This window comes from Lytechinus variegatus, chromosome 1, assembly GCF_018143015.1.
Source record: "Lytechinus variegatus isolate NC3 chromosome 1, Lvar_3.0, whole genome shotgun sequence".
NCBI classification, from domain to species: domain Eukaryota; kingdom Metazoa; phylum Echinodermata; class Echinoidea; order Temnopleuroida; family Toxopneustidae; genus Lytechinus; species Lytechinus variegatus.
Window position 1 is genome coordinate 75175668 of NC_054740.1, and position 19560 is coordinate 75195227.

Here is a 19560-nt window from a genome sequence, read left to right on the forward strand (position 1 = left end):
GTTTGCTTTATATGATAGCACTAGGTGGGGGATTCAAAACTTCTACACAGAATTTTGAAATTCATTAAATATGCTAATTTATGCACATTTTTCAAAAGTCACAAGAAATGCTTCTTGTTCTTTATTTGTTGACCGATTTTGATTTTTTTTCTTCCATTAGTAGAGCTTCATGAGGTTCACCTATCTCCTACACAGAATTTTGACATTTTGACTAAAACAATTTTTATGATAATGTATGCGAAATTAATTTATTCATATTTTTAAAAATTCACATAAAATGCTTTTTCTTCTTTAATTGTTGACCGATTTTTACTTTTTTTCTTCCATCTTGTAGAACTTTATGAGGTTCACCAAACTTCTACACAGAATTTTGAAATTTTCAGTAGAAAATTACTTATGCTAATTTATGCAAAATTTATTCAGATATCACAGAAAATGCCTCTTCTTCTTTATTTGTTGACAGATTTTGATATTTTTTCTTACACCTGGTAGAACTTCATGAGGCCCACCAAACTTCTACACAGAATTTTGAAATTTTTAGTAGAAAATTATTTATGCTAATTTATGCAAAATGTATTCATAAATCACAAAAAAATGTTTTTCTTCTTCATTTGTTGATCAATTTCAATTGTGTTTGCTTTATATGATAGCTCGAGGTGGTGATACAAAATTTCAACTTAGACATGCTAATTTATTCATATATTTTCAAAACTCACAAATATTACTTATTTATTTGTTGATTAATTTGAATATTTTTATTCCATCTGAGAGCTTCATTAGGTTCACCAAGGTTCTACACAGAGTTAAGAAACTTTGACTAGATAATTATTAATACTTAATTCATATGAAATTTATTCATAGATAGATCCCAAAAATGCTTCTATGTCATTTCTTCATCAATTTGAATTCTATATCCTCAATTAATGTCACCAATATAATTCACTACAGTGTCAACTGGGCTGAAATTGAAATTGTGTTAAATTTTGTTGCGAGATGCCGGATGAGCTCCACATCATTGATGTGCTAGTTTTATATCACTGTTACACAACGTCCTGAAAGCTTTGAGGGCTATCTTAAAGTTGTGCTAAATGCCTCTTTAAGTGTTCATTGAGATAGGAGAAAGTTCCTGGTGTTTCAAGAAAGTGAGAATAAAATGCCTATAACCTTATTTAATGAAGAAACTTTCTTTTTATGCTTGTTATAAACAATTTCAATCTACTAAGATAACATGGCATTTCAACTTAAACAGCCTCGTAGTCTAACATTCATGCATTGTATGATGTGTAGAAAGATGATATGAATTAAAAATCATAGGCCTACCAGGGACCTGGAAACAATTTTTAAGGGGTGCTGGTTGGAAAAAAAGCGACAAGCATAAGGTTTTCACTTCAAAATTAATTTGATTTTGGTCAAATAATGTCTACATTTTAGCGTACCAACCTGATTTCTAAGGGGTGCTGCCTATGGTGTACGACATACACAGCACTTACAGAAAAAAAATCCCTGGCACCCCGCTTCCCAGAGCCATAAGGCCGAATTCACAAAGGTGGTTTTGAAAACCCAAGGTTGAATCCATGGTTTATGCAGATTTCCTGTATAAATTATGCTTATTTTACCGCTTATCGGGCGCGTGTATAAAAAATTCCAATTCTGATGCGCGCTTTTGTCACAGTGCGCCAAATTGATGCCTGTTACCATGGTAAGATACGCTATTTGATTCATGAGTCCACTGTTTGAAGAGTGGACTCATGAATAAAATAGCGTATCTAACCATGGTAACAGGCGTCAATTTGGCACACTGTGACAAATGCGCTTATCAGCATTGGACATGTTTTATACACGCACCCGATGCGCGCTAAAATTAAGCGTAATTTATACAGGAAATCTGCATAAAACCATGGACTCAACCAAGGGTTTTCAAAACCACCTTTGTGAATTCGGGCCAAAAGGTCTACCTTGCATACACAAACCAATATCATCCCACTCAGTGTTAGCATGGGGGTGCAGAGCTAAGTTTTGATTTATTTCATCATTAAAGATGAAAAATAACTTCTGTCATTGCCAACTATGTTCCAGATATCTAATGTGCTTTTGTTAGCTTGACAAATATGTATAAATGATGTGCTTCTATGTGTAAATGATTTATACTTAAGGATATAATAGAATTTTCACTTTAATACTCAGTACCTGTATATTGTTGTTCAGAAATTATTGTTGAAACTGAAGAGATATTTTATATAATAAAGTGGATAATATAATGAACTTATAAAGATCTCTCATCCTGACCCACATTTCACTCACTCTAGGTCACATGTGTGACCGAAATTATGACAAATTTTGACTTAAGTTAGTTGTAAATCTAAAAAGTTTAGAGATTTAGTAATTCAAAGGTTACAGCATTAACATGTTTATCCAGCTGTCATTTGGAAATATTTTTGCTGTCTCCAATATGCAGGTTCAAGGTCAGAGGTCAAAAGAACTGGGTCACGTGGGTGATTTCACACAGGAGCATTATTTGGAAAGTTTAATTTGTTATAAAATCTCAAAAAGTTTAGAATTATTACAAATTAAAGTCAAGATTTGTCATAGTTCTGGTCACGTGTGTGACCAAGAATGGTCATTTAGATTCTTTAATAAGAACTTTAATTTATAAGCATAAAAAGATATAACTTTATAAGAAAAAAAGGTTAATTACATAGTTAATAGACCTGTCGACTTAAAATAATGTTTACATTTATTGCATATATTTCAAGGTTCTTGACATTTTGAAAACATGCTAATGCTGCAAAACATTTACAGGGGGGTGTTTTACAAAGAGTTACGTCTGACTTGAATGTCTCCGATCTTCTTCTACTGCTCACCTTCGACTATCTCTAGGACCCCGCACTTTTACCCGTTATGGAGATCGTGCTTTTTCTGCTCTTGCCCCTAAACTCTGGAACAATGCATCCACTGTCGAATCTTTCAAAACACTCCTCAAATCTTACCTCATTAAGCAGCCCTCTTAATTCCATTTCCTGTTCTCTCTCACTGTATTTTGCTACTTCTTTTTTCTCTTTCCAATGCGCTTAGAAACTTGTATTAAGCGCTATCTAAATGTTAATTATTATTATTATTATTAAAGTTATGCACAAATAAAAACATAAATCTCTTTCATTATAGGCAGTAGAGCATGACATGACCAGTAAGGTGATGTATTCTGCATGCAATCAGGAGTGTGAGTCAGATATTAAGTCAGGCCTATTAGTATCTGTTAACCACCATCCACTTAATAAACGCAGACCGGGATCCACAGAAAGTAATTCGTTCCATAGTAAACAAGAGAAAAATAGTTTCCCTAGGTAAAAAAAAAAGCAGATTATAGTCAGTAGTTCACCCTTTAAGGTTGCAGAGGCTGACATTGTTTTGAGTGGCCAAGGATCAGCCTGTATATTTATTCTTTTATAGGTATGATTTAGTACTGAAGTGATGTCACATAAAACTTTTGCATTTCAGTGTTTTTGATACCACATTTTGGTTGGCACGATAAAAAGAAACCCACTACTAAAATTTGGTTGGAATCGGTCCATGGGACCCAAGATATGACCTCATGAATACATAATTACATTTAGCCCTACTGAAGTTGATGTATTATTGGCCTGGTTCTAAATGGTAGGAACCAGGCCAATAATACCCTGACCTCAGTTGTGCTTATGTATTTATGTGGTCATATCTTGGATCCCCATGGACTGATTCCAACCAAATTTTGGTACTGTTTTTTTTTTATCATGCGCTACCAAAATATAGTATCTAAACGCTGACATACAAAAAAGGAAATTTGATGACGTCTCATTTTGGTACTTTACATAAGAGCTCCTCAATTATTTTTTTCTTATATGGAGATAGGGGGTTGTTCAAGTAAGTGTCCTCCGATTATGGTAAGGAGGATGTTTGCCAATTTTTGTCAACTTTACTTGTTGAAATCTGTACAAAGGTTAAGGGTTGGTCTTCATAATTACGGTGGGAGTTGCTAGCATTGGTCAGGTTACAGAGAAAGTTTTTTTTTCTTCCCTCACTAGCCACTACCCACTGGTAATTGTCAATGGGGTATAACTTTCACGAGAACATTCATGAAAAAGTTCCAAGGTTTATTTTTAATTTCTAACAGATTTTTTTTCTCCGTAATATACAGATGATTAAAAAAGCAGAGTTCATTGCATTGCCACATGACAAATATTGCTGGTTAAACCTCTGTCGAAAATTTTTTTTAAAAATGGTCTTCATCTCTCAAGAGAGGACAAAAAATTGAATGTATCATTTGATCTGAATCTAGGATGAAATTGCTGTTTTGATTCCTCAATTTTTGACAGACTTCTTCATGGTTCTCTGCATTGTGACATTCTCTTCTTGAATCATCTGTATATCATGTACATGAAAACTCAATGCTTTGGAAGAATAATTTCTCCATTCAAATATAAGAAAACTGTTAAAGAATGGGAAAAGAAATTATATTCATCGAGATCTGGAATGTTACACTAACAAATTGATACATGTACAAACAAAATGTAAAATATCATTTCATGAGCATAATCATTTGTTTTTTAATTCATACTTTAAGTATGTCAGCTCTCAGCCTTGACAATGCATAATGAATACTTGAACCACAAACCTTCAAATTATTCAAAGTAATTCCAGAATTATTGCATAAAATTACATCTACAGATAACTTTTTAATAAGTTTCTTTGGTTTTACCAAGTTATACACATGACATAACACATGACAGAGGTAGGTTAAGCAAAGTTAAATATCAGCATGTGAATATACACATATGAATAATAATTATGACTTATGTGCTTATAAAGGCACTTAAGACATACGTCCAGGGGGACGTTTCATAAAGCTGTTCGTAAGTTTAGAGCGACTTTTAAGAATGACTGGTGAATCTTTCTTACATGTGTACGTGCTAAACCATCGCCAACCATTAACCGGTGTGTATACCATTAGACCGGTGTGTTGGCTCAGTTGGTAGAGCATCCGTCTCACAACCGGGAGGTCGGGGGTTCAAACCCCGGCCGCGTCAGACCAAAAGACGTAAAAAGATGGGAGTTGCTGCTACCCTGTTTGGCGTTCAACGATTAAAGGGATAGAGCCTCGTCAATCTGGCGCTGCGCAGCGGCCGCCGGGCCCACGATCAATTGGGCAAAGCAAATTTTCGGAGTATTTCATTTCATGTCTATTTCGAACAATACATTATGGATTTATCATCATTTATCAAAGAAAGGATCATAGTCATTCTTTAAGTCGCTCTTACCTTAATAATACTATACAAAATTTATATAGCGCTTTATACGAAAGTTTCAAAGTGCTAAGAAAGAAAGAGAAAAGAATATAAGTACAAGATATCTCAGTACGATATGTTACGAACAGCTTTATGAAACACCCATCAGGAGTATCCTATCTTATATTGAAAATACAAGTGAGGGTATATAGCACACCAGCTGACTTGTGCGGATTGTGCTCCCTTTCTTTGAGCGACAGTTTCCAAAAGAATGGTTCTTAACCTCAATTATGAAATGTTCTACCATTTAATCTGGTTGCCCAGATAGAATTGACAAGTGTGGAGCAATTAATTTCCTTGTTTTGGGGCGCGGGGTGTTTCATAGTTGTTGTTTTTTCTCTAAATATCCATTATTAAAATATAACCTTTCCAGAACTGACAAAAGAAACCTTCGGTAACAACAGCCTATCAAACAAACTATAAAATGTAGATGATGTGAAGTGTATAGCAAATAAAAAGGTGAAAATATTTTCAAGCGATAATTAACACTATAGTACCAGGGTGGGGGCAGGGCTATCAATTTAATCCCCTGTACAGAATTTATTTTTGATCGATTTTATATGAGAGAATAGGATTCAAATGGCTAAGGTATGAAATAAGCAGCATTTTTGTAGCAATTTATGAACTTAGTATTTGCCATTTGGTGGAACACAAATTCAATTTAAAAAAATGTGTTTTTTAACTTACAGGTTATTGTGCCATAATTACAATGCGTCATGACTTAGGACCCTTTGAACCCTTGTCTTACTTTCACAAACTTTGAACCAAAAGATGTGCAAGACTTGCACGAAACTTGCCTTATTATACGTAATGATATTGCCCAGTTCTGCAAAACTCACAAACTTTTTTTTTTTGGGGGGGGTCAATCCCCCCTCCCTGGCTTTGGGTTAGAAATCAGATGACATCAAGTTTGGATTTAGAAATGGAACTTCAAATAACAAAAAGTGGCACCTTCTCAACTGGGCTACCTCATGAAAAGATAGAAAAAATAAATATGATAGAATCACATAACTCCATGAACACACAGAAGAATTTCATTTAGTGACACTGCTGGATCCAGTGAGTGGGGCCATCAAAATGGGTAATACTTGGCATTCTTGGATCTGTTCAAGAAGATACAAAAGAAAAATCCAACAATATTTCATAACATTTGCTACATTCTAACTTAGTTGTTTTTCCTCAAAATTTGAACAATCACAGCAATTTCACGTATCAGTTAGCCTCTGACATATAATTCACATCCAACACATTGACATGTGATAATAAAAGATATCTTGATTGATAATTATCGAAGTGTGGATGCATCGTGGTCAAGTGGTTCTGACTCTCGCCTTTCAAACAGAGGGTCATGGGTTCGAATCCTAGCCATGGCATGTTTTCCTTCAGCAAGAAATTTATCCACACTGTGCTGCACTCGTTCGAGGTGAGGTAAATGGTTACCGACAGGAAGTAATTCCTAAAAAAGCTGTGTGTACCAGAATTGGTAGACTAGCTTAGCCGAGGTAATATAGGAGCGCCTTGAGCACCTAGCAAGGTGGATACATGTGTGCTATACAAATCCTATATTATTTTTTCACATCATTTGATAGCATTCAATTGTACTTACGCTGGGAAAGTGATATAGTGGAAGTTCCTGTCAAGTGCCTGTATACGCTGAACCTCATCACTTGTCAATTCAAAGTCAAGAACCTAAATATTAAAAGAAAAATGTTGAGGTGTCTGAAGATCATGAAAGCAATTCCTGAAAAAAAGATGCTGCCGTGGAGCATATACATATGCAAGAAGTGAATCATTAATAGTAGTAGTTGAAGAGGTAGTAGAAGTAGTAGTCAAAGTAGTAGTAGTAGAAGTAGATGGAGGAAGAGTAGAAGTAGTACTAGTGGTAGTCACGGTAGAAGTAGTAATAGTAGTAATAGTAGTAGTAGTAGTAGTAGTAGTAGTAGTAGTATTAGTAGTAGTAGTAGTAGTAGTAGTAGTAGAAGAAGAAGTAGTAGTAGTAGTAGTGGTAGTAGTAGTAGTTGAAGTAGTATTGCTATTATCATCATCATTATTATTACCATTACTATCATTATGATCATAATTAATATTGTTTTTATAACTACTATTATTATAAGTATTAATCTTATCTGTATCAATATTAATGACATTGTTTTAATCATTGTTATTTCTTAACAATTATTCAATTAAAGGAGTAACAAGTCTCTTTCAAAAATGTAACCAGAAAATATGAGAAACATATTGATAGAGTTGACAAAAAAAATCCATCAAGGGATGATAGAGTTATGAATATTTGATAGAATTAACCACACTGAGGTGTGGGTCGACTTCAACTGTAATACCTGGAAGTTTTCTCTGATCCTGGACGGAGTAACACTTTTAGGAATGACCACAATGCCCCTGTCTATTTGATATCTGATAGCTATCTGGGCAGGAGATCGACCTTTGGTCTTTGCAATCTCGTTTATGACTGGGTCTTCAAGGAGTACTGGGTCAGTGCCAGCTTGCCTGTAACAATCAAACCGGAATGAAAATGAATTTGATATCATCTCCATGCATCAGCGAATCATTTCATTCATAAACATACATACATGTTTAAGCAACTTTCGCATTATAACTCGCTCATACCGTACATGGAGATGGGACCATTAATGAATGCTTAATTCTTTGAGTGAGACTGGTTCAACCAAATCATTTTCAATAAACTGTGAATGAATTTGAAGCACTTTGTCCTTAACGAGCCATAGTAACACATATTCCACTTAACTGATAGTATGTTAATCACATCTTAATAAAATCTGCATAAACCATGTGATGGATTAGCTTGCCTTCATGAAATTCTTGCTAGTAATATGAAAGGCAGTATTTTTTGTTCTTTGATTCAATATCATCTTATTTCTATTATCTCAGCCATACAGAGTGTGTATTGGGTAAACTAAATAGTTGACATTTTGTCTTGTTATTTCAAAGAAACATTCAACCTTTGACTGCTTTCAAGTGATAATTTCATACTTCTAAGCATGGATAGTACTTGATATGTCAAAGATAAACTTATTGAATGGTATTATAATAGTCAAACCTACATTAGCTTGAACATTCGTCTAAACTAGAATTTTAAACCACACTTCTTTGTGCTATATGTCTTCCATATTCATGGGAATTATAATGTACCAATCAAGTCATAATATTCATTATATTTTTGCATTTTCCTATTCTTCCCATTTCATGACTTATTTATTATTTACAAAATTTTGCAGCGGGAAAAAAATACTTAGTGATTTTCAATAGATGTGGCAATTGACAACTGGTACCCTACAAGAGTGTGATATACATCAACCCATGTTTAATTATGCAATGGCTATCAGAATACCTTCCATTAAACTTTTTAAGAAGACAATAAATTGGTAAATTGATAACTTACAGTGGACGATCAGGAGAACCCAGAGGACTGTAGGCCGTTAAAGATATACCATTAGCTTTACAGAACTCTTTGATGTCATTCCCTGGCAGGTATGGTGTTATTTCAATCTAGTCATGGGCAATCATAGAGAAAATATGAATCAATCAAGTACTTTACAACTGATATACCACAGTCACTTTAAACAGCAGCAGCTCAAGACCTAAACTACTTAAACTCAGAAGTAGCGTTATAAGGAAGTTTTTAATATATGCCAAATAGAATGATGAATAATTTCATGCTTCTCTTTATGGTATTTATATAAGGCAAAAAAATTGTTTGCATTTATTATTAGGATGTTTACATTAATGCAATTATTTTTAGAATTCATGTCTTTTCAATTTAATGAAGATTGATTGACCATCATAACATTGTAATTCAAAATCTACAATCTATTTCTGTTGTTTCTTGAAAAGGTACATATATCAAGACTATTCTAAAACTTTTGGAAATACAGAAGATGTGTTAGAGCTCCTTGGATTTTGGTTCTAAGTTCCACCACATGGCAAAGAAAAAATACATGTATATACCTAGATATATATTTCTGTAAACTGATTACTTGTAGCAATGGAGAGTAATTGATTGCATCAATGAATACAACCAACCCTTACCTGGAGATTGCATATCTTTTGCTTTGGTGGTAGATCTAGGATTCTTTGAAGCTGGCTTTTGTTGAAATTGGACACACCAATAGCTCTTGTCAATCCCTTTTCTACCAAATCCTCCATGGCCTGTAAAAAGAAGGAGTGATACACCACTGTGCTGTCATGGAGTATTTTTATATAGTAAACCAATTATAAATCATTATCTAATCACTTATGACAAATTAATATAAAGTCAACACTACTGTACAATCTCATGGTTATTATGGCAGCAGTGGGCAATGACATTAAAAGGACATTGCCAAGCATGGACATTACAATTCTAAACAAAGAACTATTTTTATGAACCTACCTTCCAGGTGTCAACAAAGTCTATATCATCATCAGCAAGTATCATACCATCAGGACCTTTAGGCGCCATCCCTTTCCCAGTCTAGGTCAATTAAAGAAAGGAGTTACATGATAAATATATAATTTTTTTGTGGTACAGGGGATGTAGAATATTTTGAATGGGATGAGGAGATTGGGGGCTGACTGAAGCAAAATAAAAATCCAAATAGTTGGGAATTCTTTATGTTTTGGGGGAAAAAATGGGAGAGGACTGGATAAAGTAACAAAGACCAAATTCTAACATGCAAGACAGATGATAATTCTCTTTTTACACTAAGCAGATTTATTCCAAAAAATACAAGTGGGTTAATTATACTTTAAATTGATCAAATTTGTAGTTTTTCAGCCCCCCCTCCTTTTAAGAAAAAATAATGACACCAGTTTACTGATCTATCTAAAATTTATGCACACAATGCATGAAATATACATTTTTAATCTGGAAGGCCTTTATCCAGAGGTGGTATTCTAAAAATTGTCTCAACTTTCCTTGTAACTCAGCAAGATAACAGCTTGCTAAATTATCTTAAAGCAGTCTTCTCAAAATTATCTCTGTAAGGACATCACCTATTTTATCTCTGGCATGCCGAATATTCAATATCATCAACAAATGATTTAGATTGTTACATGTTTAGGTCAACCAATAGAAGATTCAGAACATTATTGACATGAGGCATACTTTCCCCTGCACCTCTGATGCTTAACCCTAATTCTCCGGGGGGGGGGGCATAATGGCCCCCCCTCAACAATTTTCGCGATATATCTGCTGCGCGAAATTTTTTCACCTCGCAGCTCACTGACTTTTTACATTCAAGTCTCGCGCAAATTTTGAGACCAAATTTGTGACGCCCGGGTACGCGGTTACGACATTACGCAACATGCAAGTGCATGTCAGACCCAAAATTGCTCATAAACGTGATTTCATGTACAAATCCAATGCAAATTGCGTACTTAGCCAAAATTCATAAATGTATCATTATTTCTACTTTTACTGATTAAACTTAATTAATTTTGCCTTGTTTATGATCAGAATTATGTCTGGAACAATTTCCATTGAAAAAACAATAAAAAACAAAAAGTAAAAAAACAAAGAAATACATAAGAAATTCATAAAACAATAAAATACATAAGAAATTTATTTCCAAACCAAAGTTTTTTTGAATTACGATTGTTAAGAATGCTACAAAGAAAATTTTTATTAAAAATTAGCATTCTAGGAGCTTTATTTAGTGAATTAGAGCAAAAAGTATGATTTATGCATAAATTAGCATAATTAATTCATATAAAATAAAATCTCATTATTTTGGAAAATTTTACCATACAGCCTTGTAGATTACATCGCACACTACCAGCGTGCAAATTTTTGCGTCGCTCGCGCGATCAGCGGCCAAGATCTTAAGGGGGGGCCATAATGGCCCCCCCCCGGGAATGACAAGACTCAAAATACCCGGGAGATTTAGGGTTAAGCTTGTCTGCCACTGTTCTAAAAACATGTGGATGTTCTCCCAGGAAATATTTTCTTTGACAAGATTCATCTTGAAAAGTCTGCAAATCCGTCTGTAATATCTCTGGAATGTCTCCTTTGGTAAAACAAGATGTTCTTGTGGGATGCAGCAATAAATTTTTCTCTCAATGTGGAGTGTTCAGACTTTGAGTTCTCCCACTTACCAGGACATCCGAGGGATGTCCAGGAAGCGGAAAATAATTTGTACATGTTGTACGAGTCTGCATTACAGTTGTTGCTGAATCCTCTGGTTAATAATAATATACATGTTGTCAAGAGCAGCTTTTTTTTATACAAAGTACACAGGATGTTTCATACCCTATTCACACTGGCCACAAACACCGCTACAGTACAGGGAGTGTCCCCGGATTGTAGCGGTGTTGCCTTCAGAGTGAATTCTCGGACCAACAATGAAGAACCCCGGGATAACCTCCCCTCGCTACAACTCCATTACAACCTATCGCTACGCAAACCAGAGTAATTTCAGCGAGACAACCCCACGACTATCGCGGCGTTCCTTCAGTGTGAAGGCACAATGCTACAACACCGGAATAAACCACTTGTGACTAATAATGAATATAATGTCAGGGTGTCGTGGTCTAGTGGTTATGACTCTCATCTTTCAATCGAAGGACGTGGGTTCGATTCCCCGACCTCAAGTATTTCTGGTGTATTGGAGTCAGGTCACTCCCAGAATCACAAGCCTACACATGTTGTTACGGAGGTCATTGAATTCACTTGCTGCAGTGTGAATGGATAAGTGAAATTTATCCTGAGACTGTGTTGGGATAACTTTTCTACTGTGAATGCATTTAAAGCAGGTTTATAGCAGTGTTGCCGTCCTGCGCTAGCACCGGGATAGATTTGAAAACCAGTGTAAAAGCAGTATTAGAATGTTAGCATATTATCTTTAATTTTGACTTATTAAATCCAGGTAACATTCAGGAAAGAATTTCAAATTGCAAGAATGCCTTAAAATACTGACCAACAATTACTTATATACAAACTGACCATTCAAATGAATACTAATCCTCCCCGGAATGCTATCAAAATGTGTCTTAAATATACTTGACTGCCCACTTGCTTAGGTCCATAGAAAATGAGTGTTATATAGCATAATTAGGCAGTTTCCAACAGGTTAAGGATATTTTTTCCCCACTTAGAATGCACTGTGAAAGTTTCAATCAAAAGCATTGTGCGAACTAACCTGGAATGCAAAAGGCCAATGCATAAGGTAGAGATCAACATAGCTTAAACCAAGCTTCTCTAATGACTTTCTGCATGCTGCTTCCACATCTCCAGGGCGGTGATCAACATTCCACAACTGGGTTTAAAAAAATATTATTTAATTTACAATTAAGTCTGGATAAGTCAATTTGTAAATAAAATTCTACAGATTATGCAAACACCTGGGCTCCGAAACGCAAAGATTTGCGATGAATTGCAAAGGTGAAAGAACCGCACTCATTGGCTCCCAGTCAATAATTTGAACAGAGTGCACATACAATGATGATCTTGATTGGTCATTGGTATTAAGCATTTGATTGCAAATCTTTTTTTGCAGAGCCCTGTTCCCTTTTCTCTATGTCTTGTTATTCTGATCTTTGTTTATGTTTTTCTTTTTTTAAGGAAAAAAGATGTCTATGTTCCCCTGAAATACTAGTTCAATGAGTTACATGTAAATCTAATCACAAAGTGTTGCAGGCACAAAGTTATGATGGAACACAGTTTTAAAAGACAGGATCTAGGTTTAAATACATGAAAAATAATGTAAACAAAATTTTAAGTATTACCATATATGATGCTGTGATTCTACATTATACTAATTTTATATTTGAAGTTATAAATATGAAAGAATGCATTGTTTGATTGTTTCTTCTTTTTTGGTCAGGAAAAATAATTGAAATTAATTACAAATGAAAGTGAAAAATATCTATTTCAACCTTTTGTACATTTTTGTAATTAAATATGTGTATATCTCTCTGTAAAGAGATTCATTTGATTGGTAGAACTCAAAACAATTTTTATCTTTTCACAAGGGAAAATGAAATTAATTGTGAAAAGATTTGAATTAATTGGTGTATCTCTATTCAATTTATTTAATACTGATATTTAAATATTAAGTATTCACAAAGCCTCGTCTTTCCCATGATTTCCCTTTCCTTCTCTTCCTCCCATACCCCAGCCCCCTTTCATTTCTCACTCTAGTCAAACAGTATTTTTTCTTAATCTGACCTTTGTTGTAACAAACACATCCTCCCTCTTGACAGTTCCATCACTAAATTTCTCCTTCAGACCAGCACCAACTTCTTCTTCATTTCCATATGCTGCAGCACCATCTATATGACGATAGCCTGCCTCCAAGGCTTCTATAACGGCTTTGCGAACTTCATCTGGTTTAGACTAAATGGAAGAATCATCATAATCAATATCATAATCAGATATAGCTGATGTAATGATAATAGTAGTGATAATATAAATAAGAATTATGAAAATTGATTGGTGATGATACAGATGATGATAATAATTATAAATGAAATCATAATGAAGAATAAGAAGAGAGGGGAGGACAGGAACAAATGATGAGGTGGAGAAGGGGGAGGATCAAGCAGGAGGAAAACAAGAGGTGAAGGAGAAGAAGAAAATCTTCATCATCATCATCACCATCAGTAACATTTTTCAAAGAACAGATTTAATAATGAAAATCAAGGATTGGTGAATAATTTTAGTGAAAATGACATTTTTAGCCCTCAAAAATATTGGTTCCCTCCCTCAAAAAAATATTAATAATAAGTAATTAACGTCGGGAAACAAAGTCATCACCTATATGCATTAGTTGTTTTCAGTATTTGTTCATAATTGGCTGGTCTACATTATCCACCAAGTAACAAACTGTATTGACTGTCAAAACTTGTAATAAACATTCACATGAAATAGAGCTAAATCTTAGTCCCAAAGAGCTCAAAGTGACCTACATGGATGCTACTGTCATTGTCACTGCCATTGTCATATATACAGTGCGTATCAAAAAAAGTTTACACTTTGAAAAAGCCCTGGGAATTAAAAAATATACAACATGTGGGTAATTTTTTCACATATAAATATGGGTTTGGGTCTCATCTATCCAATGAAAGTAAAAGTTTTGACAGAATGTTACACTTGAGTGAGCACTGTCCATTTTGGTAAAGCTCGCAAAAATCTGTTTGCGCAGAAATGCTTGTTTTCACGCGGTGTCAAGGGGTAAGGGTGAAATCAAACTTACCCTGCGAAGCATTTCTCATAAATTTCCCTAGCACTTTTAGCCAATTGAAATAAAACGGATACATTCAAGCATTTTGTAACAGTTTTGCCGCCCAAATTTGAAATTTCAACACTTAGTAAGCACAACCTTTACCCTTTTTGTGCCAGCTGGATCTGAGGACATAACTGAATCTGAACAAAAGTTTATATCAGATATCTCCAGCATTTTTCACTAAGTTTTTATCATTTAAATTTGGTTTACATTTCATTTTCATTTAATACTTGTTTCTCCACACTTGTCCCAAGCTTGGCAATGATTAACAAAATGAAAATCAAGCCTTAGCCATTTCATGTAAATCACAGCTCAGTGTAAAGCAAATATCGTCACGATGGACTCGTTGTGTGGGGGAGTGGGATGGGGCGCAATGCACTCTTCGAAGTGTTTCGGGCAAGGAAACAAGTTTAAAAAGGTAAAAGATATCTTCATATCAATTTTACTTGCTAATTTCCACGTGTTCTTCATGATTAAGGTTTACTCTTATTCGCATAACTATTTCAAAGTTCTGCGCAAATCATTTTTCACCAACTTTTCAAAAGTAAGTGGTGCTCACTCAAGCGGAATTATTTTTCGACAGTTATATCGTCATTTGCTTAAATGGATCTCTACCAATGCTAAAATGTGGAAAAATCGTCAGGATATTACAAATAAATAATTTTACAGGATTTTTTCTAAGTGTAAACTTTTTTTTGATACGCACTGTATAGTGTTATCTATCTTCCTATAAGATATAGAATAATTGTACTTTGGGCTTAAATGACATGATAATTATAATCAGAGGCATAGGCCTACTGTTTGCTCAGAACAGTTAGCCAACAGTAAGGTCTATACAGGGGAATATATAAGACACTATATTTACAAACAAACTTTGGTAACCTGTAAATCATAAATTTTATGGATATTATTAAGATATTAATTTCAGTTGAAGTGCAAATGTGCAAGTCGCATCGTCTTGGTAGTTCAAATATTTGAGCTATATATTATGTACTGCTTGGCAAACAAATGATAAGATTGAGGAAAAAATCTTCACTGGTTGTATAGATGGTAGACAGGATTAAGTAATTACACTATCATATACCAGAATTATAAGGTAAAAAATATAAACTTTTGAAAAATATAGGAATGAAGTTCTTTTTAAAATGCCCAAAGAGAAAAGCAGCAAAATTTAGGGAAAACTCAGGAATAAAAAGTATCAGCCATAGCTAATTCCCCTATATAGTGACTCCCTATTAACATTTCTGCTAAAGTCTGGCTGAATGAACTTTGGAAGAACTAATTCTATTAGTCAATTGTAATAAAGCACCCAGTGGTCCACCCCATTTAGAAGTTAATATGATTGGAGAGGCAGGCAATCATTAGTATGTATTACTGAAAGTCTGCACAATAAATATATTCCAAAAGGAAACTTTTTACCACTTTTCACTTTTAAAGTAAAAACAGGAAAATTTTATAATAAATTTACTAAATGCCAAATAAAAAAGGTTGTTTCTCCAGTTTATCCCAATACCCATATATAATGTTTTCTCACGAACCAAGATACGTCTGGATCTGAATAGATTTTAGTGTGAGCTACAAGTTACGGTAGAATATATATCGGATATATGCAGGTAAATACATCATTCATTTTTAAGAGTATCATTTAGCATCTGTGATGCGATGCCTATTAGTATTACATATTAGAACAATGAGTAATAAGACGTTCATCATGATAGAGATCGGTCCCTAAAAACTCTATGTCTATTTATACCTTAGATACAAATGAAGAAGGCCATGTACTACAATAGATGTGATAGATATAATCGTTAGATCTGTATCTAAAGGCCTATCTTATTAACCCAACCACGTGTGAATGTGATGCTGACCCGGGGCCACTTCCATTCACGAGTGGATACCATGCGCGACCATGGGGTCTCGAAAAGCACCCTAAACACGTAATTTCCATTTTCTGAAAATGCACCCCTTAACAAGTATTGGCGTGTGAAACCCTACCCTTAACAAGTATGGGAAACAAAACGATACTCTTGGCAAATATTCCCTGAAATGAACCCCTAAACAAGTACATGAATGTTTTATTGTTACGGGTCCTTCGGTCGTCGCGGCTTTACCTTATTTGGTTTAGTACGACCCCACTTCTACACCTCGCGCAAATCGGACTCTAAACACGAAGTTTTGGGGCAAAAAGGACATCCTTTATAAAACATTTTAATTTTGTTTTATCATCCCCGCATATTCGACCCTAAACACGTAATTTTCCTAGCGAAATAGATACCCTTTTTTCATTATTTTTGTGTTTTTGACACCCTTATCACGTTACGTACGTAACGTGCCCTATCGTGAAAAAGACATCCTTTTTACGTGTTTTTTGGGTCGCGCATGGTATCCACTCGCCAATGTAAGTGGCCCCCCGGGGATGCTGATACTCAGTAGGGGAAGGCGGGGTAAGTTGTGACAGTTTTTGCTTTTTGCAAGTTAGAATTGATATGATTAATAATCTTGTCGAAATAAGTACCTTGCCTTGAAATTCAATTCTTCTGAAATATTTTCCACCTATATATAACTTTCTATCCCCACACTGAAAGTCATCATGACCTTTGAAAAAAACGATGTCAAATGGCTCAACTTGCCCCATATATGGGGTAAGTTTGAGCCACCTTCTGGGGTAAGTTGAGCCACAAAAACTATGTACAAAATGTATGAGGGGAGAACCAGCATGTCAATTTTTTGTTTAAAGTCTTTTCACTTGCTAATTCTCTATAATACTAACATCCTTTAAAAGGAAAAGAGCAGTCATGTAAATTTGCTCCTTTCAGCCAGCATTTCAATCGATTTTTATGGTTTGTTTATTTTTTAAGATACATTACCATAGGAATTACCATGGCTCAACTTGCCCCATGCTGTTTGGCTCAACTTACCCCGTCCGAACTTAGTGTGATAATTTTGTATCCACACATTTATTATGCATCCATCATATAAAAGACTATGACAAGAATGAAGATCCATACCTGGACTAATAATGTTGTTATCATGTCTTTATTATATTTAAAGACGTGTGTGTTTATAAAGCACTTATCTATTTCACACTCTTTTTTACTTTTTTGGCTGAAATTCATATTTTTCCCTCTAAAAAACTACTTTTTGTTTCAAAGTTGAAAACAATGTGGTGGGGTTAGGGGTTATGCTATGGGTCATCAATACATGACACCACCACAATGTCTGACTCATTCTTTATTGGCCTGGGGCTGGTGGCTCAACTTGCCCCTATGCTCAACTTACCCCACCTTCCCCTAAATATGTGCTTATGTAGCTACACTATGCACTACTATACTACCAATCGAGGTCAATACATTGGCATGGTGCACTCACACATGCGATGATCATGATGATGATGGCCTATATCAGAATTTCAATATACGTTGTAGCAGTCTATGCTGAACATTAGGGGACATCACAAGACATAAATTTCTGTAAAACAGAATTTCAACACCTTACCTTCCACGTTCCCAGTCCTAAAATTGGTATGGAGTGATCGTTCGCTAGCTGCACTGTAACGTTCTTCTCAGCCATTTTAACGGATGGCCCTCGCGTACAGTGGCGATGGACCGTGGAACTCCCCGGCCCGTGCAAGATTGTTGTGGGTTTTGGTTTTTTCTCTCGATCTCAAACCCCGCCCCTTTTCTCTCTCTCTCCCCTCTCTCTTTCTGCCTCTTGTCTTAATTTGCTGCACTCCGCCAACTGTATAAGCCCTGTAAGCTGTACGTACCCCTCAGTTCTCCCTCCCTCTCCATACCCCTCTCTATATAAGGTAATCTCCACACACACACACATGGGCGTTTTAATGTAATATTTTAAGATATAACTCGGCATATAACAAGTATACACCCCGAGCATGATAACAATAATGATAATAATGATTAATGACAATTTTGATGATAACAAGATAAACGATGATGATACCCTGCATGACCAAATTGTTTTTTTTTCTCATTATTTTCCTGTTATTGATATAAACGTTCGGAAACTATTGCAAACCCAATGGAGAAACAAAAAATCCAGAATAAAACAGACTGACATAGTTATGTTCATATTTATGTTTATAGACACAACAATCTTTTGTTTTTAATTTAGGCCCTATACCAGGTCTTCCCCGCAACCAAGCGAACTTGTAGCTCGTTTGATTTAACCTATTAAAGGACAAGTCCACCCCAACAAAAACTTGATTCGAATAAAAAGAGAAAAATTCAACAAGCATAAAACTGAAAATTTCATCAAAATCGGATGTAAAATAAGAAAGTTATGACATTTTAAAGTTTCGCTTCATTTCACAAAACAGTGATATGCACATCTCGGTCGGTATGCGAATGAGGGAACTGATGACATCACTCACTCACTATTTCTTTTGTATTTTATTATGTGAAATATGAAATATTTTTATTTTCTTGTCATTGTCATGTGAAATGAAGTTTCATTCCTCCCTGAACACATGGAATTCCAGCTTCAGGCAAGGATCGAGGTCCTAATCATCAAATTCGTAAAAAAAAATTCGTAAAAAACAAAAGAAATAGTGAGTGAGTGACGTCATCAACTCCCTCATTTGGATGTAACTGGCTCGTTCATATTTTGTTAAAAATAAGCGGCTTCTATAATAATTAGTTAATAAATAATTTTCAGCATTGTGCTTGTCTGATTTTTCGCTATTGATTCAAATCAACATTTTCTGAGGTGGACTTGACCTTTCATAACTTATTAGCACCTTTTGAATATCAATGTATTCAGGTTCATGGAAATACAAAGAGAGGGGCCAATAAGAGCTAATCCTTAAAATGTTCATTTTCAGGTGAATTTTTTCAAAACTTGATCGCGCTTTGGCTCACATTATTGTTGTAGTTAGTATGACATTTGTGAAAAAGGAGTGATTATATACCTCCCCCCCCCCCCCCCCCCATCTTCTTCTATGTTATTACTACAACCCTTTCTTTGCGACCCGTTTTTGAATTCTT

At 34.9% G+C, this 19560-nt stretch overlaps 1 protein-coding gene across 1 annotated transcript; it reads right to left on the minus strand.

The window, feature by feature from the left end:
- Nucleotides 1-4560: 4560 nt before the first annotated feature.
- On the minus strand, nucleotides 4561-18186 carry LOC121422977 (aldo-keto reductase family 1 member A1-like). Its single transcript, XM_041618234.1, has 9 exons — nucleotides 18053-18186; nucleotides 13501-13668; nucleotides 12473-12589; nucleotides 9727-9807; nucleotides 9384-9503; nucleotides 8737-8843; nucleotides 7658-7823; nucleotides 6925-7007; nucleotides 4561-6421 (listed from the first exon to the last, which is right to left on the minus strand). The coding sequence occupies exons 1-9, from the start codon at nucleotides 18125-18127 to the stop codon at nucleotides 6391-6393; spliced, it is 948 nt and encodes a 315-aa protein (XP_041474168.1). The 5' UTR covers nucleotides 18128-18186; the 3' UTR covers nucleotides 4561-6390.
- Between the last annotated feature and the right edge of the window lie 1374 nt (nucleotides 18187-19560).